This window comes from Oncorhynchus masou, chromosome 15, assembly GCF_036934945.1.
Source record: "Oncorhynchus masou masou isolate Uvic2021 chromosome 15, UVic_Omas_1.1, whole genome shotgun sequence".
In the NCBI taxonomy this organism is placed as follows: Eukaryota; Metazoa; Chordata; class Actinopteri; order Salmoniformes; family Salmonidae; genus Oncorhynchus; species Oncorhynchus masou.
In genome coordinates this window covers 67619950-67642176 of record NC_088226.1, presented here as the reverse complement: position 1 = coordinate 67642176, position 22227 = coordinate 67619950, and the positions used below count along the sequence as shown (strand labels likewise).

The window sequence follows — 22227 nt, the reverse complement described above, 5'->3', positions numbered from 1 at the left end:
GATAGCTGAACTAGAACAGTGCCCTTAAAGGTGAAGTGATAGCTGAACTAGAACAGTGCCCTTAAAGGTGAAGTAAAGGTGAAAGTGATAGCTGAACTAGAACAGTGCCCATAAAGGTGAAGTGATAGCTGAACTAGAACAGTGGTCCTTAAAGGTGAAGTGATAGCTGAACTAGAACAGTGCCCATAAAGGTGAAAACTAGAACTGATAAAGGTGAAGTGATAGCTGAACTAGAACAGTGCCCTTAAAGGTGAAGTGATAGCTGAACTAGAACAGTGCCCATAAAGGTGAAGTGAAACAGAACAGTGCCCATAAAGGTGAAGTGATAGCTGAACTAGAACAGTGCCCATAAAGGTGAAGTGATAGCTGAAGTGATAGCTGAATTAGAACAGTGCCCTTATTAAAGGTGAAGTGATAGCTGAACTAGAACAGTGCCCATAAAGGTGAAGTGATAGCTGAACTAGAACAGTGCCCTTATTAAAGGTGAAGTGATAGCTGAACTAGAACAGTGCCCATAAAGGTGAAGTGATAGCTGAACTAGAACAGTGCCCTTAAAGGTGAAGTGATAGCTGAACTAGAACAGTGCCCATAAAGGTGAAGTGATAGCTGAACTAGAACAGTGCCCTTAAAGGTGAAGTGATAGCTGAACTAGAACAGTGCCCTTATTAAAGGTGAAGTGATAGCTGAACTAGAACAGTGCTCTTCAAGGTGAAGTGATAGCTGAACTCTTAGGGGGGGAAAAGGTTCTAGGAAGAACCCTCCAAAGATTAAAGGTTTTTTGGTAGAACCCTACATAGAGGGTTCTAAGTAGAACCATATACAGTGAGTTATTTGAAGAACCCTACATAGACGGTTCTAGATAGAACCCTGTGCAAAGGGTTCTACCCAGCACCAAAATGAGGTCCCCTATGGGTACAAACTGAAGAACCCTGTATGGTTCTACTTAGTACCTTTTATTTCTAAGAGTGTGGTTCCTAACCCTAACCAGAGAAAGATGAAAGACTCGTATGTTCTGACAAATATCAAACTACGTTTTTCCAGTATGTTACTAAATCAAATCAAATCAAATGTTATTTGTCACATACACATGGTTAGCAGATGTTAATGCGAGTGTTACAATGCGAGTGTAGCGAACCAATTAACCAAGTAAAATGAAGAACTTGAGTACAATCATCTTACTAATTGAAAATGTGCCAAATTCCTTTCCTTTTCTGGGTCACTCACACAGTGAGGGACATGAGGTGTGATGAGGATGGGGACTGCTGAGTTGTTCACCACGCTCACCTTGCGTCCTGCTCCCCTCAAAAACACAGCCTCCGGACAGCCATTTCCCCAACACCAGATGGCCCTCTCTCAGGAGACAAGTAGACCTACGAGCCATAGGCTATGTGGGCTGTTGATATTAATAATGGCCTCGATACAAAATGTTGTCTAAATCCAAAATTATCTTATGTTATCTTGCTGCCAAACCTGTGAAAAGGAAATACACAATGCCTCTCTGAACTTGCCTTTAACTACTCAATTTCAGGTTCCTTCACCCAGGTGTCTGTGTATATCTTTTGACACCCCGTCTGAGAGACTTTGTAATAAATTACTATCCCTGGACTGACAGCAGGCGTTCTTGAAATGTGAGTGAAGGAGGGGAGCAAGTTCTGGCTGAGGGCAGGGAGAGGAAGAGGGACTCTTGGACAGTGGTGTGACCACAAGGCTGAGGGCAGCGAGAGGAAGAGGGACTCTTGGACAGTGGTCAGACGACAAGGCTGAGGGCAGGGAGAGGGACTCATGGACAGTGGTCAGACGACAAGGCTGAGGGCAGGGAGAGGAAGAGGGACTCATGGACAGTGGTCAGACGACAAGGCTGAGGGCAGGGAGAGGAAGAGGGACTCATGGACAGTGGTCAGACAACAAGGCTGAGGGCAGGGAGAGGAAGAGGGACTCTTGGACAGTGGTCAGACGACAAGGCTGAGGGCAGGGAGAGGAAGAGGGACTCTTGGACAGTGGTCAGACGACCAGGCTGAGGGCAGGGAGAGGAAGAGGGACTCATGGACAGTGGTCAGACGACAAGGCTGAGGGCAGGGAGAGGAAGAGGGACTCAGTGGTCAGACTGAGTGGACAGTGGTCAGACGACAAGGCTGAGGGCAGGGAGAGGAAGAGGGACTCTTGGACAGTGGTCAGACGACAAGGCTGAGGGCATAGTCACTTTATGCATAGTCACTTTAACTATACATTCATGTACATACTACCTCAATTGGGCCGACCAACCAGTGAGTCCGGTTAGCCAATGTGCGGGAGATCTGCATTGTGTCCCACCCACCACCTGCCAACCCCTCTTTTACACTACTGCTACTCTCTGTTCATCAGATATGCATAGTCACTTTAACCATATCTACATGTACATTCTACCTCAATCAGCCTGACTAACAGGTGTCTGTATGGAGCCTCGCTACTGTTATAGCCTCACTACTGTATATAGCCTGTCTTTTTACTGTTGTTTTATTTCTTTACTTACCTATTGTTCATCTAATACCTACTTTGCACTATTGGTTAGAGCCTGTAAGTAAGCATTTCACTGTAAGGTAAAATACCTGTTGTATTCAGCGCACGTGACAAATCCACTTTGATTTGATGCGGGGAAAAGGATTCTTGGATGGAGGTACAATCCTGGTGGGGCTTAGGCAAGGACAGGGAATCATGGATAGTGATCGTCTGGGCCGCACAGGGCTTAGAGTGAGTCAGGTAGTTTACCGGGTCAGGCAAGGGGATTACCGAGACCATAACTTAATGTAATGTTAATAATGTTGCCTCTACCGTCGCTTATGACCCAAAATAACTTCTAGACATCAGGACTGCGATTACTCACTACGGACCGGCAGAATCCTCTTTTTCCTTTCACGACTCTGACGAGCCCGACGCGAAGGACACGCTGCTTCCTCGGGAACAGGCCCCGATCCCCGTGATCTGCGTGAAGAGGACACGGAGAAAGAGGGGCCAAAGGTCGGGCTGCCTTCTGAGAATTTGTAGGCAATCAAATAAACCCCCACTTCCCTCCATTCTGCTAGCAAACATGCAATCTTTGGACAATAAAATAGATGAGTTCTGCGGAAGATTAAACTACCAACGGGACATTAAAAACAGTAACATCTTATGCTTCATGGAGTCGTGGCTGAACGATGACAACATCAACATACAGCTGGCTGGTTATACTCTGTACCAGCAGGATAGAACAGCGGCATCTGGTAAGACAAGGGGCGGCGATCTATGTATTTTTGTAAACAACAGCTGGTGCACGACATCTCAGGAAGTCTCGAGCTACTCAACTGAGGTAAAGTATCTCATGATAAACTGTAGACCACACTACCTACCGAGATAGTTTTCATCTGTATTCTTTGTAGCTGTTTAGATACCACCACAGTCAGAGGCTGGCACTAAGAGAGCATTGAATGAGCTGTATTCCAATATAAGCAAACAATAAAATGCTCACCCAGAGGCGGCACTCCTAGTGGCCGGAGACTTTAATGCAGGGACAATTAAATCAGTTTTACCAAAATTCTATCAGCATGTTAAATGTGCAGCCAGAGGAAAAGGAACTCTGGACCACCTATACTCCACAGACACCAACAATGCTCTCCCTTGCCCTCCATTTGGCAAATCTGACTATAATTGTATTCTCCTGATTCCTGCTTACAAGCAAAAATTTAAAAAAATTAAGCAGGAAGCACCAGTGACTAGATCAATAAAAAAGTGGTCAGAGGAAGCAGATGCTAAGCTACAGGACTGTTTTGCACAGAAACTCTGCATGATTTTGGGTACCAGCACCCAGGGTACCAACCTCTTGGGTTCAAGCTCCAAATTACCCTATCTGACAAAATTCATATTCCATCTTGACCAAGGCTTGAACTCACACTAAATCAATAAAAAAGTGGTCAGAGGAAGCAGATGCTAAGCTACAGGACTGTTTTGCACAGAAACCCTGCATGATTTGGGTATCTAGAACAGACTGGAATATGTTCTGGGATTCCTCCGAGGGCATTGAGGAGTACACCACATCAGTCACTGGCTTCATCAATCGATGTGCATCGATGATGTCGTCCTCACAGTGACTGTATGTACATACCCCGTTTCCAGCTACAATAGTAATTTACAACATTAACCTACACTGTATTTCTGATCAATTTGATGTTATTTTAATGGACAAAAACAAGGACATTTCTAAGTACCGTTCAAAAGTTTGGGGTCAGTGTGTATTTATATATATATACAGTACCAGTCAAAAGTGTGGACACACCTACTCAGTCAATGGGTTTTCTTTACTTTCTACAATTTTCTACATTGTAGAATAATAGTGAAGGCATCAAAACTATGAATAACACATATGTAATCATGTAGTAACACAAAAAAGTGTTAAACAAATATATATTTTATATTTGAGATTCTTCAAAGTAGCTAGCCTTTGCCGTGATGAAAGCTTTGCATACTCTTGGCATTCTCTCAACCAGCTTCACCTGGAATGCTTTTCCAACAGTCTTGAACTAGTTCCCAGATAGGCTGAGCACTTGTTGGCTGCAATGCCTTCACTCTGCTGTCCAACTCATCCCAAACCATCTCAATTGGGATGGGGTCGGGTGATTGAGGAGGCCAGGTCATCTGATCCAGCACTCCATCACTCTCCTTCTTGATCAAAAGCTCTTACACAGCTTGGAGGTGTGTTAGGTCATTGTCCTGTTGAAAAAAAATGATAGTCCCAATAGGAGCAAACCAGATGGAATGGCGTATCGCTGCAGAATGCTGTGGTAGCCATGCTGATTAAGTGTGCCTTGAATTCTAAATAAATCACCAACAAAGCACCCCCACACCTCCTCCTCCATGCTTCACTGTGGGCACCACTCATGCGGAGATCACCTACTCTGCGTCTCACAAAAGCACGGCGGTTGGAACCAAAAATCTCAAATTTGGACTTATCAGACCAAAAGACAGATTTCCACCGGTCTAATGTCCATTGCTTGTGTTTCTTGGCCCAAGCAAGTCTCTTATTACTGATGTCCTTTAGTGGTTTCTTTGCAGCAATTCGACCATGAAAGCCTGATTAATGCAGTTATTTCATAGGTTGTCTTCACTATTATTCTACAATGTAGAAAAACTTTGAATGAGTAGTATCCAAACTTTTGACTGGTACTATATATAGAGTAGGGAGAACAAGTATTTGATACACTGCCGATTTTGCAAGTTTACCTACACACAAAGCATGTAGAGGTCTGTCATGTTTTATCATAGGTACACTTCAACTGTGAGAGACAGAATCTAAAACACAAGTCCAGAAAAATCACATTGTATGATTTTTAAGCAATTCATTTGCATTTTATTGCATGACATAAGTATTTGATACATCAGAAAAGCAGAACTTAATATTTGGTACAGAAACCTTTGTTTGCAATTACAGAGATCATACGTTTCCTTTAGTTCTTGACCAGGTTTGCACACACTGCAGCAGGGATTTTGGCCCACTCCTCCATACAGACCATCTCCAGATCCTTCAGGTTTCAGGGCAATACGGACTTTCAGCTTCATCCAAAGATTTTCTATTGGGTTCAGGTCTGGAGACTGGCTAGGCCACTCCAGTACCTTGAAATGCTTCTTACGGAGCCACTCCTTAGTTGCCCTGGCTGTGTGTTTCGGGTCGTTGTCATGCTGGAAGACCCAGCCATGACCCATCTTCAATGCTCTTACTGAGGGAAGGTGGTTGTTGGCCAAGATCTCGCGACACATGGCCCCATCCATCCTCCCCTCAATACGGTGCAGTCATCCTGTCCCCTTTGCAGAAAAGCATCCCCATAGTATGATGTTTCCACCTCCATGCTTCACAGTTGGGATGTTGTTCTTGGGGTTGTACTCAACCATCTTCTTCCTCCTAACACGGCGAGTGGAGTTTAGACCAAAAAGCTCTATTTTTGTCTCATCAGACCACATGACCTCCTCCCATTCCTCCTCTGGAGCCCCAGACCGAGAGTGATCGACCGTCATCTTGAACTTCTTCCATTTTCTAATAATTGCGCCAACAGTTGTGACCTTCTCACCAAGCTGCTTGCCTATTGTCCTGTAGCCCATCCAAGCCTTGTGCAGGTATACAATTGTATCCCTGATGTCCTTACACAGCTCTCTGGTCTTGGCCATTATGGAGAGGTTGGCATCTGTTTGATTGAGTGTGTGGACAGGTGTCTTTTATACAGGTAACGAGTTTAAACAGGTGCAGTTAATACAGGTAATGAGTGGCGAACAGGAGGGAGTCTTAAAGAAAAACTAAGAGGTCTGTGAGAGCCGGAATTCTTACTGGTTGGTAGGTGATCAAATACTTATGTCATGCAATAAAATGCAAATTAATTACTTAAAAAATCATACAATGTGATTTTCTGGATTTGTGTTTTTGATTCTGTCTCTCACAGTTGAAGTGTACCTATGATAAAAAAAAATACAAACCTCTACATGCTTTGTAAGTAGGAAAACCTGCAAAATCGGCAGTGTATCAAATACTTGTTCTCTTGTATGTCTGTGATGGGATGTATAGACATTATGGACAGTATGTGGATAGAATATGTAGTATATCTATAGAATACATAGGATAGAATAGTATATGTACAGCATTAGTTGAATAGGATGGCCTTGAATAGAATACAGTATGTAGGATAGAATAGTATATGTACAGCATTAGTTGAATAGGATGGCCTTGAATAGAATACAGTATATACATGAAGTGGGTAAAATAGTGCAGTGTTTCCTAAACTCTGTCCTCAGGACCCCAAAGGGTGCAAGTTTTGTTTTTTTGCCCTAACACTACACCGCTGATTCAAATGATCAAAGCTTGATGATTAGTTGATGGGGCAAAAAAACAACACTTGTACCCTTTGGGGTCCCGAGGACCGAGTTTGGGAAACCATGCATAGTGTTACCTGGTCTAATTAACAAAGTAAAGTTGTTCTAATTAAAACCGTATTGTCATTGGCTAATAATTGTGGGTGGGGTTGAGGAGAAAATGATTAAATTCTGCTCTTTTCATCCAGCTCAGGGTTGAACACCATTATTATAATTGTTTTAAACAAGGTGCTCAATAGCAGTTTGTTGTGTCTTGTATGTACAGGCAGTTGCTTTAGGCCAGGGCTGCCCAACCTTCTTCCTGGAGATATACTGTCCTGTAGGTTTTCAGTCCAACCCACTTCCTGGAGATATGCTGTCCTGTAGGTTTTCAGTCCAACCCACTTCCTGGAGATATACTGTCCTGTAGGTTTTCAGTCCAACCCACTTCCTGGAGATATACTGTCCTGTAGGTTTTCAGTCCAACCCACTTCCTGGAGATATACTGTCCTGTAGGTTTTCAGTCCAACCCACTTCCTGGAGATATACTGTCCTGTAGGTTTTCAGTCCAACCCTAATTTAGCAGTTCTGATTCAGCTAGTTAAGGTCTTGTTGAGCAGCTAATTAGTAGAATCAGGTGTGTTTTAAATTAGGGTTGGACTGAAAACTCACAGGACTGTAGATCTCCAGGAAGTGGGTTGGACAGCCATGCTTTCGGCTGTTCTTGTCCCAGTAAGGGGAGAGTTAGGCTTTGTTTAGAATTGGATAAGGGGTAATCCCTAGTTATGCTGTTTAGCATTTAGGCCTAGTTTTAGCTGCAGCAGGAACCCAATTGAGGGACTGCGCTTTAGACTCACAGTCATCTGTCATTTTTGTGAATTTTCTTTTCCTGACTGTTGCTGCTATGGATAACTGTGTGAGACAAGCCGTGTGTCCTGAAATTCAGCATCTCTAATAAATGCAAGTATTGTTTTTGTACAATGACGGGTCCTCATTCTATCACCTCCCTTGGCTACTCTCGGTTCGCTCCCTTACAAGTAGTTATTGACTCAACATTTTCAGCTTTTTATAATTTGTAAAAATGTCTGAACAAAATTCCCCATTGACATTGTGGGTTATTGTGTAGATCAGTGGCACAATATCAATTGATCAATCTTTAAATTCGGACTGTAACACAACCAATGTTAGGGTGAAAAATAAATTTAAAAAAAGTCAAGGGGTGTGAATACTTCCTGAAGGCAGGCACTATGTATTAAATGTGAGTGGAGAGTTACTTTTACAACCATGCGCATGCGCCGTGGGAACTTGGTATTGAGCTACCAGCTCACATCCTTGAGTCGAAGTCTGATCCCATCTATATTTGCTTGTCCGTAACGTTAGCTGACTGTCCCTGCATCATGTTTCGAGCCGCCGTCCGACTTTCAGTGTCCGGTGCCCGGAGTTTGACACGGCCACAGCTTGGACTTACAGGTATTATTGTGTTATCACTTAATTTCGTAGTTTGGGACGTTCATGTGAAAATCACTGTCGGCAGTCGTTATTGGCTGGCTAGCTACGTTAGCATGTTACTAGCACAATCAGTTGCGAATGGATAACTACAAAATACACGTTTTCGGTGAACTACAAGTGGTAGACGTGTTAGATGAGCTATATCCCTTTAATCCTTAAAACAAATAATATTCAAGTGGATTTTTAAAAATATTTTTTTATTGATGTCCTTGCAATGACCGACTGCTTGAGGTGAGGCTTAGGCCTGTAACTAGCAAGTTAACTATCTAATGCCATAACCATGGCCTAAATGTTTAATACTAGCTATCGAATTAGCACTGTATAGCAGATGACTTGCCAGCCATGTCTAACTAGCTTACGTTTGCATATAGACTGGAATGGTTGTTCAACTCGAGATAATAGATTGTGCTTTTAAATGAAGGACTGTAACATTAACTAGTACTAAACAGGCAGCAACTCTAGCTAGCAAACCAGCTCGACTAACTAGTAGCGAACTACTGCCGCATAATCCATTAATAGACCTGCTCACTGATTTGGTGCCTATTGACGATGGTATATTATGACCAGGGGTATTTTAAGATCCCTGAAGCTCGTTCTGAACATGGGCGGCCACCTGTACTAATTAGCAGGCGGGCTCCAAACACCGGTGTAAAGGCTTCGGTGTGGCTGGTGCCTAGCCGAATTTAGCTAACCGTGTATGTTACTCCCTTAAAATACCTTCGGCAATAGTACTGTCTGTCCATTTTTTTTTTTACAATTTGAAGCCAGTATCTACTTCCTCAATAGTCCGAATTAATCTAAGAACTGAAATCGGTCAATTTGTTTTTGCAGATATCTTAATTGCACAATTTCAGATAATGTTTGGTGCAGTATTTTTCAATGAGAAAATGGTCATGAAAACTAGTGGTCTCTCGTTGAATAATATACTTTTATTGAAGAGTCCCTACTGTTGACCAATCACCGATGAAGGGGTGTAGACTTCGGCTCCGTACTTCCGTTTTCCTCAAGATCATTTGTGCCCGAACAGCCGAAAAAAAACCGAAGTCCAAAACGAACAAACGATGTCATATGTACGAACGGTTTCGACTGGGGAGCATGCAGACGCCTTGTGCGTAACTGGGGAGGAAGTGTCGTTCACTTTAACTGGCACACACAGTTTATGGATATGTGCAAAGCTGCTACAGTATGTGTTTTTAAGACTATTTCTCGCTGATATGAAAGATAAGGGGCATATCAGTATATGGTTTGAAAGCCATTGATCAAGTGACGATTATTGACTTTGAAACGTTAACATAGCGTCGGAATTTTAGTTCACCAACCGTGGCCGACGCTAACCACGGAATCCCCTATTGTTAAATGAAGGGTTTTCTAGAGCGAGGGTGCTGCAGTGCACTGCATAGCTCAAGCCATAGCAAATGGCATAACTTGTTAGCTATATTTTCTCAACATATATTGTAACATATTTGGTTCTTAGAAAGCATAACTTACTTTGTCTGGCTACCCAGACCCCTTGCTCCGGACAAACACGGATGTTATTATATTCTCCACAATGACTGGTTACCTCCCTGACACTGCACTGAAAGCTCTCACATTTGGGTCTGTCGGATTGGTCCAGAAACCGTTTGGTTGGACCAGACCCAGCCCACAGGTGGGTAAAGCAGTGTTTAAAAAAAAAAAAAAAAAAATAGTTAATGACTTTGATACTCTGATTGGTTAGATGATCCAATTGCTGATTACTTTGTACAACATTCCTCATCACCTCAAATGACTAAAATGATGGCCGTCGCAGACTGAAGTATGTGGGGAACGACAGAGCAGCGGAAACATTTAGTCAGTCGTCAGGCTATAATTTACTGTGCCGTCATACCTGGCTTCCATTCCCTCACCCTGTTGGACTGTGAACAATTTAACCATTAATGGTGCCATGACTGCCATCTAGCTAGGTCATGCAAATACACTGGTCATGCAAGTACACAATGTCAGTTTTTACTTATTTACATCTACAGCCCTAGTAGATGTAGTTAAATACACTTTACTAGTGATGGCTCTGCTACCCGACCCCTGACGTTATACATCAGGTTAGGGCAGGGTAGGGCCTGTTCTCTTTTCCCCCCCCCCATCAATAACAGGGCTCGGTTATCACTAAATGGATCATCTAGAAGCTTAGTGCTCTGCTTGCTGCGCAGTAAAGTCCCATCTGTCTAAAATCATAACATGGTGTCAGTAGTGCTTCAACCTCATCAAATATAAGACAAATTATTTCACAAGGTTTGCGATTTATTGGAGTTTAGAGTAGCTAAATCAACAACAAATATTTTTCACATGCGCCAAATTACAACCGGTGTAGACCTTACTGTGAAATGCTTACTTACAAGCCCTTAACCAACAATGCAGTTCAAGAAATGGAGTTTAGAAAAGATTTACCAAATAAACTAAAGTAACACAATAAGTTAACAATAATGAGGCTATATACAGGGGGTACCGAGTTAACTGTACCACCGCAAATTAAGTTTGTTCATGTTTGTAGGGGTGAAGTGACTATGCATAGATAATAAACGGCGAGTAGCTGAGCAGTCCACGTGTTGTTGCTATGCATACTCAGCCCCTCCCATGTTTTGAACTGGGATCTGAATATCTGTGGCAATGAAAGTGCTCTGTGGCCCTGCATAGAGTCTGAGGCGATGCTCTAGTCAGACTATAGGCTCTCTATGCCCCACCCCTTTTCTTTGGGGAAGACTCCCAAAATCCATGGTGGTATAAGACTGACGTGACATTTTTCTTTAATAATCCCTGTATCTTTTCCTGCAGCTCCACTGGCCCAGAGGTGTTACGCCCATGGTGGGAAGCTGGAATCGGACGAGGAGTTTGATGCCCGATGGGTAACCTATTTTAACAAGGCAGATATTGATGCGTGGGAGCTGAGGAAAGGTGAGCACCAATATAAAATATTTGGCTTAATTACATTTCATATAAGGTTCGGTCAAGGGGCGCAGCCATGGGTGGGTCTGGGAGGGCATAGGCTAACCCACTTTGGGAGCCAGGCTCAGCCAATCAGAATGAGTTTTTCCAGACAAAAGGGCTTTATAAGAGACCGACATACTAAAGAAAGTCCTCAAGAAACGCGTTGTGAAAATGTCGTATTTCAGAAGAACAGAATACCGTATTCTGAGTCATCCTTATCTGATCTGGTTATGCCATATGGCTGTAGGCTACACTAGTTAATTTAGCAGACAAGATTTGCTTATGATTATTTTATAGTAAGACTAATACAATTGAACGTGGCTGAAATAAAATAGAATGTATGATTTCCGGAGGAGTTGAACGGTTAACAAAATTATTTGAAACAGGTCCTCCTATATGCTTTACTTTAAAGTAAAAAATAATATTTTAATGCAACTTTAGTTGTGATACGAACCTTAGGCCAAATGTTTTGGTTTCCGATACATTCTTAGGCTGCATGATAAAACTAAATATGTTTTGAAAAAAGTTGCATGAAAGGCATGACCTCTGCTCAGTTAATTGGTCAGGCTACACACAATCAGTCTCTCATTCACAACGTGACAAGGACTTGATGTTATTCTCACCATCAGACTATTCTCCATTTTTATTTGGTATTTACATATAACCTATGAATGTGTTGAATGATAATTTTTAATGGTGGTTGGACATTTTTGCTAATTTATTAACAAAACTTATGTAAATGTAACATAAGTATTCAGACCCTTTACTCAGTACGTTGTTAAAGCAGTGATTACCGCCTGGAGTCTTCTTGGGTGTGACCCTACATGCTTGACACACCTGTATTTGGAGTTTCTCCCATTCTTCTCTGCAGATCCTCTCAAGCTCTGTCAGGTTGGATGGGGAGCTTCGCTGCACAGCTATTTTCAGGTCTCCAGAGATGTTTGATCGGGTTCAAGTCCAGGCTCTGGCTGGGCCACTCAAGGACATTCAGAGACTTATCCCAACCTTTGCCCCAGTCTGAGGTCCTGAGCGCTCTGGAGAAAGTTTTTATCAAGGATCTCTCTGTACTTTGCTCCATTAATCTTTCCCTTGATCCTGACTAGTCTCCCAGTCGCTGCAGCTGAAAAACATCATGCTTTCACCACCATACTTCGCCATAGGGACGGTGCCAGGTTTCCTCCAGGTGTGACGCTTGGCATTCGGGCCAAAGAGTTCATCTTGGTTTCATCAGACCAGAGAATCTTGTTTCATGGTCTGAGAGTCCTTCAGGTGCCTTTCGGAAAATTCCAAGCGGGCTGTCATGCCGTGCCCTTCCCCAGATCTGTGCCTCGACACAATCCTCGACACAGTCTCTGTGCTCTACAGACAATTATTTCGTCCTCATGGGTTAGTTTTTGCTCTTGACATGCACTGTCAACAGTGGGACCTAATATAGACAGGTGTGTGCCTTTTTACAAATTGTCTAATCAATTGAATTTACCGCAGGTGGACTCCTAGTTGTAGAAACATCTCAAGGATATTCAATTGAAACAGGATGCACCTGAGCTCAATTTCGAGTCTCATAGCAAAGAGTCTGAATACTTTATAAAAACTAAACAGAAATACTTTATTTACTTAAACGGGCAAACCATTTCTAAACCTGTTTTTCGATTAGTCATTTAGGGTGTATTGTGTGTAGACAGAGGGCGGAAAATATACATGTAATTTATTTTAGAACAAGGCTGTAACGTAACAATGTGAGTAAAACGTCAAGGGGCCTGAATTACTTTCCGAATGCTCTGTATACCTGTCAGCCTACTAATTATACAAACAGGCCCTATTATAATCAAATTCACTAGCTTCTACTTGCTTTAGCATGGTTTAAATGATTCCTGTCTGTATGATACAGTAATACAGTTCACTCAAAGATTAGCCTAATGGAGCTAGGTTGAATTGATTTACCCAAGAGAACATATAGCTAGCTCCATCTATGGGCTTCTATGTTTTTCCTCTCGTGCGTCTTTTATCATATGTATTGGATAACGCCACAATCATTTGGGCTTCCTTGAGCTCATTAATACATTTATTTTTTTGTTATATAGTACTCCTAAAATGTATTTCATGTATGGCTCGTTAGGCTCCGGTAGCATCGGGCTTGAATTTTATACCAAAGCTATAATCAAATCCAGACACATTTATATGCTTTTGAATGACACTTAGCGGGAAATCCTGGGTTACCCGGGAGTAAAGTGATTCATTCTCGGGATGGAAAACATTTCTAAAATACGGGTATGCACTTGAACAGCGAATAGAGGACTCTCTTCCTGCAGTTCATTTTCACGCCAGCCAGGTACACTGCTCTTGTCGTGAAGCAGCGCGATATTCATTCATTAATATTAGCGAAGTTGAGAAATAAATGGGCCTAGCCTATAGAACGCTGATATGATCTTTTTTAATACAGGCCATCAACTTTCTCACTCAGTTGCATTAGCCTATAGAACAATTGTACAATATGGCTTTTTAATAGAAAGTTATTTTAAATCCATGCATCAACCAGCAATGAGGAGCTGGCTCTCGCTGAACAGGTGCTCCTATTACGCTCTAACTCAATGCCAGGGCTCTGTTTTTATTTGTATTTTATTTATTTTTTTCATTAGCATTGATGTCAGAGATGAGAGGGACAATAGAGCACTGAGTACCAGGCCATCAGCAGGTTTTTGTAGGTTATGAATGACCATCAGCAACATCAAAGCATTTTGGAGAAGCCTAGTTGCCATGACTCAACGGTCATGACTTGTGACTGCCGATGTGGCGGTAAGATGGTCACCATGCCAGCCCTATGCTCAACCTGTCCTGGTTACTGAACCCCAATCATATTTTCCTCTGCCCTGAGTTTTCCCCAGGGATAATGGTAGTATGGCAGAACCAGCGCCCTAGATGAGCAGAACTTTTTTTAAAGGAATGATTTGAGTGAACAAATCTATCCTTTTGGAGTCTCACAGACCCAAGTGACTTGCCGTCATTAGTTTTAAGAAAAAGCAACTGTTGTGAAAAGTAGACCTCTTCTATCATCCTGTGGTGACTAACCCTGACGTTGTTTGTCCAGGGATGAACACGCTGATTGGATACGACCTGGTGCCTGAGCCTAAGATCCTGGAAGCAGCTCTCCGAGCCTGCCGCAGATTAAATGACCTGGCTAGCGCCATACGTATCCTGGAGGCTGTCAAGGTGAGTTGGAGGATGCTCCTCGGAACACTTCGGGGCGGCAGGGTAGCCTAGTGGTTAGAGCGTTGGACTAGTAACCGGAAGGTTGCGAGTTCAAACCCCCGAGCTGACAAGGTACAAATCTGTCATTCTGCCCCTGAACAGGCAGTTAACCCACTGTTCCCAGGCCGTCATTGAAAATAAGAATGTGTTCTTAACTGACTTGCCTGGTTAAATAAAGGTAAAATTAAAATAAAAAATAAATAATAATCAGCGCTAGAAGAACACGTGTTTCAGCATGACCCCTTTGACCCCCCCCCCCCCCCCCCTAGTCGCTAGTCTGTCCCCTTTCTGTATGTTTACTCTGAACATGAGGTATATTACAAACTCCCAATTTTATACATATTTTTTGTAATCATTCTGCCCAGAAATAAACAAAATTATATTATAATTTTTATATATATATTATATATAAAATATGTTTTGCTACACATCGTCCCTGACATTTTCCTGGTTTATGTTGTTTCCCCCAGGACAAATCTGGTCCCCACAAAAAAATCTACCCATACTTAATTCAGGAGCTGCGACCAACACTAGATGAGCTTGGTATCTCTACACCTGAAGAGCTTGGCATGGACTAAGTATAGATGGGTAAGGTATCCAATGGACATGCACTGTCTAAGCAATAAGGGCCGAGGGGGTGTGGTATATGGCCGATATACCACGGCTAAGGGCCGTTCTTAAGCACGATGCAAAGCGGAGTGCCTGGATACAGCCCTTAGCCGTGGTATATTGGCCATATACCACAAACCCCCAGTGGTACCTTATTGCTATTATAAACTGGTTAACAACGTAATTAGAGCAGTAAAAATAAATGTTTTGTCATACCTGTGGTATACCTTCTGATATTCCGGCTGTCAGCCAATCAGCATTCGAACCACCCAGTTTATTACAGTCTTTATACCCTGAATCCCAAATGAACCCCTACAGGCCTAGGAAAGGGGTGTCAAACATACAGCCCGATTCAGCCTGCGGAGGGTCTAATCGGTACACGTTTTGTTTGTAATTTTAAATAATATTTATATTGGGGGGGGGGGGGACTCAATGTGCTTTAAAATAACTAAAACCGAATTGAAACTGGTGTAGAAATTATAATTATTATTTTTACTGTGTCCAGCTTGCTGATAATCACTGAAATGAAAGCTAGATTGTTTATACTCTTACTATCTAAAACCAATGGGTGGAGGAGTGTCTTAGGGCAAATTGACAGCAAATAAATATAACCAATTTTCAGTGCGGCCTTTCGTGTCTAGTTAAAGACTACATGAGTGACACCCTCGGCAGTTGTATAGATCTTAGAGGATTGGATAGGTGTAAGCAATATGGTGATGGCTCCATCTTGTATATTACCCTTAGATAGGCCTGGTGGAAATGCAGCAATATTACTTACACCTGTCCATTGCATCTTCTCTTAACTGAAATAATGTTTTCCTCCCTAGTTTTCTCTGGGCTGCTGTTCTCTCTGGGCTGCTGTTATCTCTCTGGGAACCTTGTACTTCGTCTTTGCCTCGTATAAATGTGATATTTAATTTGGGCCTTTATTAAGTTCTTTTGCTTGTAAAATATTGATGAACCTAATAAAGGAAAAACTACTTTTTTTTTTTTTTTTTTAAATGTGTCAAATGTGCTTCTTGGTATCATTTTAGATATGTTTGCATTTCAACATTTGCAGGTGATTTTTATTATTATTTTCTTCCCGTTTTTAAATGTAACTAGGGAAGTCTGTTAAGAACAAGGATGGCCTACACAGGCCAAACCTTAACCCGGACGATGCTGGGCCAGTTGTGCTCCGCCCTATGTGATTGCCGACTGACTGAACTACAGATTGCCTTTGTGTCATAAAGAACTATTAATTATTTGTAGATCAGTCACAGTTTAACCAAAATGCCTCACGTCTGCTGGGGCGGCAGGTAGCCAAGTGGTAAGAGCTTTGGGCCAGAAATCGCAAGGTTGCTGGAGCGGATCCCCGAGCTGACAAGGTAAAAATCTGTAATTCTGCCTATGAACAAGGCAGTTTAACCCACTCTCCCCTGGTAGGCCATTATTGTAATTGACCGTTGAGGTGGTGGGTGTGGTCTGTCAGTCATGTCTAGGACCCATTTGTAAGGACCATTCTAGTCATTTTAAAGTAGTCCATTTTCATCATTGTCTGACTGCTCAACTCAGGAATCGCCACCCAGTTGACTACTTTAAAATGGTAGAAGCCCTCGGGCAATGTCCATGCTAAAACGCATTATCTGTGATTTAGTCTCTGACAACAGGCTGATGACAACTCTGATAAGTTGGTTTTTGGGTAAGTTGCCAAAAGGTGACCAAGCCATAGAGCTAGACAGAGGACTCATTTGTATCAGTGTTGTTATAGCATCTGTGACAGCATGGGCAGCCACTCAGTGCATGTATAACAACCTAAAACATTCCAAACATCTATTAAATCAAATAAACCTCAAGCAGCAAATGGGCAATTACCTTTTTGTTTGTTTACCAAATAAGACGCTCAATGACCTCCATACAAAACTCCTCACTTCTGGGCAGTGTTGTAAAGTACATAAATAAAAATATTTTAAAGTACTACTGATGTAGTTTTTGTTTTGTATTTCTACTTTAATATTGATATTTTTGGCAACTTTTACTTCACTACATTCCTAAATAAAATATGCTTTTTACTCCATTTTCTCTGACACCCAAAAGTACTAGTTACATTTTGACAGGAAAATGGTCCAATTCACACACTTATCAAGAGAACATCCCTGGTCATCCCTACTGCCTCTGATCTGGAGGACTCACTAAACAGAGGACATCCCTGGTTGGCCCTACTGCCTCTGATCTGGTGAACTCACTAAACACAAATGCTTTGCTTTTAAATTATGTCTGAGTGTTGGAGTGTGTCCCTGGCTATCCGTCATTAAAAATAACATGTGTGCTGTCTGGTTTGCTTAATATAAGGAAGTTAAAATGATTTATACTTTTATAAAATTGTATTTGTAACATGCGCCGAATACAACAGGTGTAGGTAGACCTTACAGTGAAATGCTTACTTACAAGCCCTTAACCAACAATGCAGTTTAAAATAAAACAAACATTTTGGTAATTCCATTTACTTTTGATACTTAAGTATATTTAAAACCAAATACTTTTACTCAAGTAGTATTTTACTGGGTGCATTTTACTTTAGTCATTTTCTATGTTTTTACTTGGGTCATCTTTTACTCAGGTACGACTATTGAGTACTTTTTCCACCACTGCTTTGGGGTTTATTTTCGTGGACAGATTTTGGGCAGAGAAACTTCTCACTTTCGCTTCTTCCTCTGTCCATGGTCTCTGAGATCTTCCGTCCAACCGTCACCTGAATGATTTGCTTTTAATTCCGTATATTGCATTCGAGTAGCACTATAGCACCGGAGAACGTATAAGCCTACTACTAAACGAATGACTCTTGCACTGCTCTACCGTGACTATAGCAACTGGTGATGCAGTCCGTCATGTTAGTGTGTTTATGCCACCAGGGAGCAGAATCGAGTCCTGAATTTAATAAGTACTGTAACAGATTTTTATATATGCGGTTTTGACTATAGTATAGTTTGTCACAATTTACCATATTTTTTTTTTATAGCCGGTGAGGGGAACATACTCAGCAGGTTAGGATAACTAAGTTAAGGTTAGGAAAAGGGTTTAACTAAAATACACCAAAAAAAAAAAAAATCCACTTTCGACTTCAAATTGACCAATTTGTAAGTCGCTCTGGATAAGAGCGTCTGCTAAATGACTTAAATGTAAATGTAATTGACATAAACTATATTCTGTTTAAGCAATGACCTTCATATGCGCTCATCACGCTGAAGCGCCTGGATGGTCTCCATTATAAAATGGGGGAGACTACATCAACATGGCCAAAGAGCAGACCTAGATATAGATTGTAGGCATAAACATGGTATGGTTAGTTTTTTTTTTTAAACATGGTATAGAAATATGCCATGCAAAGAAATTGATAACCGCTGTCTGGTCTCCGCACCAGTGTAACATGTGATCGTACTTTCTAGCATTGTGCTTTTTAAGAAACGACTGTCCAGCCAGTAAACCCAGTTGATTGGTGTTTCTTCTGATGAGCGGGACAACAGTATGTTGATGGTTGTAGATTAGTCTGTTGGCATGAAAATAACTGAATTAGCAGGGAGCTAATGTGACCATTACAATTACAGCATGCTAAGCTAACTCGCTTTTACAGCAATATCATACAAAAGCACATATCAGGACGCCCCCAACACCTAACAGGTACCATACATATATATAAACATAGTGAACTCATACACATTGTAAATCTGAGAATATAATACAGTATTTCAGAACGTGACCGACTGCGTGCATGTCAATATCAGACCGGGAAGAATGAATGTTCGCGATCCCCCCCTAATCTGCAAGCATGACCAATGGCGTAACACCTTTTTGATATGTCAATTCAACCAACCAATAGGAATACATAAACATTGAATACATATTTCTGCAGCGTCAAGTGGGAACGCAACTAACCCTGCTACACGTGTAAAATACGTGGATCAACCATTTACATGTATTGTTGATGGTGTTGGTTAGTAGGATATAAACTATGCTATGAAACACAGCTTCGCATAACAGGCTACAGTTGCGTCATTTATTCTATAAACACTGAATAGTATTTCACTTTGCTGTCTGAGGGGCACTGTGGCAAGAATTGGCCAACACCATCATGTTGCGAACGAAGAGGCACCACTTTTGAAGTAGGGCGGGCCTTCTCTTGTTACTGTGGGGGTGTAGTAGACTACTAACCTATACAGGCAAAGACAATCAAGACCAGGGTGGGTTTTTTATGTTCAGGCTGCGGTCAGGGAGGTGAGGCCCGGCATTTACCCTACACTGGCCTCCTCGCCAATCTTCCTATCACAACAGTTACAGGCATTATATGGATTTCAACCGAACGTTTATCATAATAAACTATATTGGCATATAAATTGATTTACGTAGGAGAGAGAACGAGTGGAAAAGAAGGTTAAATTGGGAAGCTGAGGGGAGGATGGAAAACTCGAAATCGCAAATGGTGAGTTTCGATCGAGTCAGTTCGCTGCTGACGGAGGGTTTCCTTTGGCACCGTTCCCCCATTTAGTTAGATACTGTAACAAATTGGGCAACAGTCGCGAAAGTGATATGTAGTTTTACACTTTTGAAACTAATATTTAATAAACCATGATGGGACGACATTGTGTTACCTGGTCGGTGAATTGTTTACCTTATTCCTATACGTGTTTAAAGATTGAGACACTACTTTGGAAAAGTAGGCGACTGTTGTACACGTCATGTTTGCTATACCATCACCACGGAGCAGAAGATATCACCTTTTAGAAAGTTGTCGATGGAATCTCGTGAAATAAACATTCGACAACATGTTTTCTATTCACCTTATAACCCTTTGTAGATCAATCGTAATTGTAAATTCATCTGTTGGAATGGTTTAAATGTAATGTAGACCAGGCGTGAGATTTTATTTTTCTCAACAATAAGTTTGTTTGAGCCATCCACGTGCCAGTGTATCCTATTTATTAAAAAAAAAATAGTAATAATTGTGGACTGTACTAACGGTCATTTCGATAGGGGCATATTTTATTTAACTAATTTGGTTTAATAAATAATATTTAATGAATCATATTTTCCCTTTTGATGTCTTATTGGGCATAATACCGTGTGGTAGGTAACTGCCCCTGTTTATCAAAGGAAACATGCCTCTCCTTGAAACGCTTTTTAAATAACTTTGAACATGCTGAAAAGAAAAGCCAATTATAGAAACTGTGTTTACTCTTACACTGTCGCCATTTTCTTTCAGGGTAACTTATAGACCTATATGTTAACAGCTGACCATACATTGTGAAGGTAAAATTCTGAAGTGGAGTGGTCGAGGCTCTACCCAGAACCCTAGCCAGCAGATCCGACATGCTTGCTTACTGGCTGCACTAGGGGCAGACCGCATCCCTGTGTATATTAAGGACACAGTGTAGCCATTGTGAGATATGGCTTGGAAAACGTACCTCAATCCAGGGATGAGATATGTATTGGACTCCGAATTGGCCTATTATTCCAACTGTTAAACTGAGAAGATTGAACAACTGCTATACTTATTAAGCTAGCAGTTTAATATTTACTGTGTAACAGTTAGGATAATAAGACAATTCGGAGTACAACGCATTTCTCATCCTTGGATTGAGGAACATCTTCAGAGACATATCTTGTGCTAAATCAGCACTACACAGCTGATTTAAATAACCAACTCATCATTAAGCTTTCATTCTTTGAATTGTCTGTGTAGTGCTTGGGGGAAAAACAAAACAAAATATGCAGTTAGGGGGGCAGCTGATTTAGTTTGGAAACCCTGTCTTGATATACACAGGAATGCTGTCCGACCCTGGTGCAGCTGTAACCGAGCAGGTTGGATCTGCTGTCTACCCAGAACCCCACATATAGGACACAATCTTACACCCCTGTAACACCCAGCCATAAACTACATAACTATACAAATAAGAATATTCTATCTTTGGGGAAAAAAATCTTAATTATTATATATCTGCTATTTAAAATGATGGCCTCCACAATGTATCTGTGTGTACATTGTTTATCTCTAGTCTATAAATTCCATAATGTATCTTTTTGTACAATATTTTTACTTCCTTACATCTGTGGGGAAAAATAAGATATCTGTTTACAATATATTTACTCTACATTTTGTTGCTTTCCTCTCCCTACAGCCCAACCTATCGCAGGAGGTTGGGGGTGGTCTGGGTCTGGGTAGCCCTGTTGGTGTCAGACTAGAGGCTGTGATGGAGCAGCTCCAGAGACAGCAGGAGGCCAAGCTGGAGATGGACCGGCAGGAGAAACACCTCCGCCAGGCCCAGATGATGTTCATTAAACACGTAACTGCCACCCGGAACACTGGAGCCCCCCTGGACTCTGCCTTCCTGGGCAAACGGGTGGAAGGAACCGGGACAGGAAGGACCCCTCGGATGAGTCAGCAACAGACCGAGGCTGGTGGTAGTAACACCAACACTCAAAGTGGTGTGCATGGGGAGAATGGAGAAGAGGGACTGGGAGGTGAAGGGTCAGAGGAAGATGATGAGGAAGAAGAAAGGACGGCATATGAAGAAGAGAACAGTGAGGATGAGGATGATGGTGGCCACATGACGAGGATGTCTCCACTACAACAGGATACTTCCTTATCTTTTCCTCTGTATTCGACCTCTCCGTCAGCGGCTGCTACACCCAGCGCCGCTTCCCTTCCTATGAATCTAAAGAAAGAGTCTGAGGAGAAGGACCAGTCTACCACAGAACAACACTCCTTCACATCGTCCAATGGATTTGGAGATTGGAGCTTTGATGATGGACCATTCAAACAAGTAAGTTGTATTTCACCCTTCAACCCCTTACACTCTGTAAATGTTTTGTGGTAAGATTTTACATTCCAAAAGCCAGGAGTGTGATCTACTTCCACTTCAAGAACATTGGAATGGGTCTCTACAGGGAATGTGTAGCCTAAACTGTAGGACGACACTGATGGTGTGCATGCGTTTACCAAGAAATTGGCATTAGGTGTCCCATGTGCAGCAAACAGCCCAGCAGCAGACATCATATTGAATCCACACACACTTTACCAGGTTT

At 41.9% G+C, this 22227-nt stretch overlaps 3 protein-coding genes across 5 annotated transcripts in view; all 3 read left to right on the top strand.

The window, feature by feature from the left end:
• The window catches only part of LOC135556712 (zinc finger protein 609-like), a 648963-nt gene that overhangs the window by 463889 nt on the left and 162847 nt on the right, over positions 1-22227 (top strand). The gene's annotated exons all lie outside the window — the stretch shown is intronic.
• LOC135556714 (cytochrome c oxidase subunit 5A, mitochondrial-like) lies at positions 8151-17124 on the top strand. Its single transcript, XM_064990111.1, has 5 exons — positions 8151-8313; positions 11161-11280; positions 14399-14520; positions 15030-15147; positions 15996-17124. Exons 1-4 carry the CDS (start codon positions 8241-8243, stop codon positions 15135-15137), a joined length of 423 nt encoding a protein of 140 aa, XP_064846183.1. The 5' UTR covers positions 8151-8240; the 3' UTR covers positions 15138-15147; positions 15996-17124.
• The window catches only part of LOC135556713 (AT-rich interactive domain-containing protein 3B-like), a 31278-nt gene continuing 28368 nt past the window's right edge, over positions 19318-22227 (top strand). For both annotated transcript variants that reach the window (XM_064990110.1, XM_064990109.1), the window contains exons 1-2: positions 19318-19624; positions 21321-21965. In XM_064990110.1, coding sequence (XP_064846182.1) covers positions 19601-19624; positions 21321-21965 — 669 coding nt within the window. In that variant the 5' untranslated portion in view covers positions 19318-19600. The remainder of the gene's footprint in view (positions 19625-21320; positions 21966-22227) is intronic.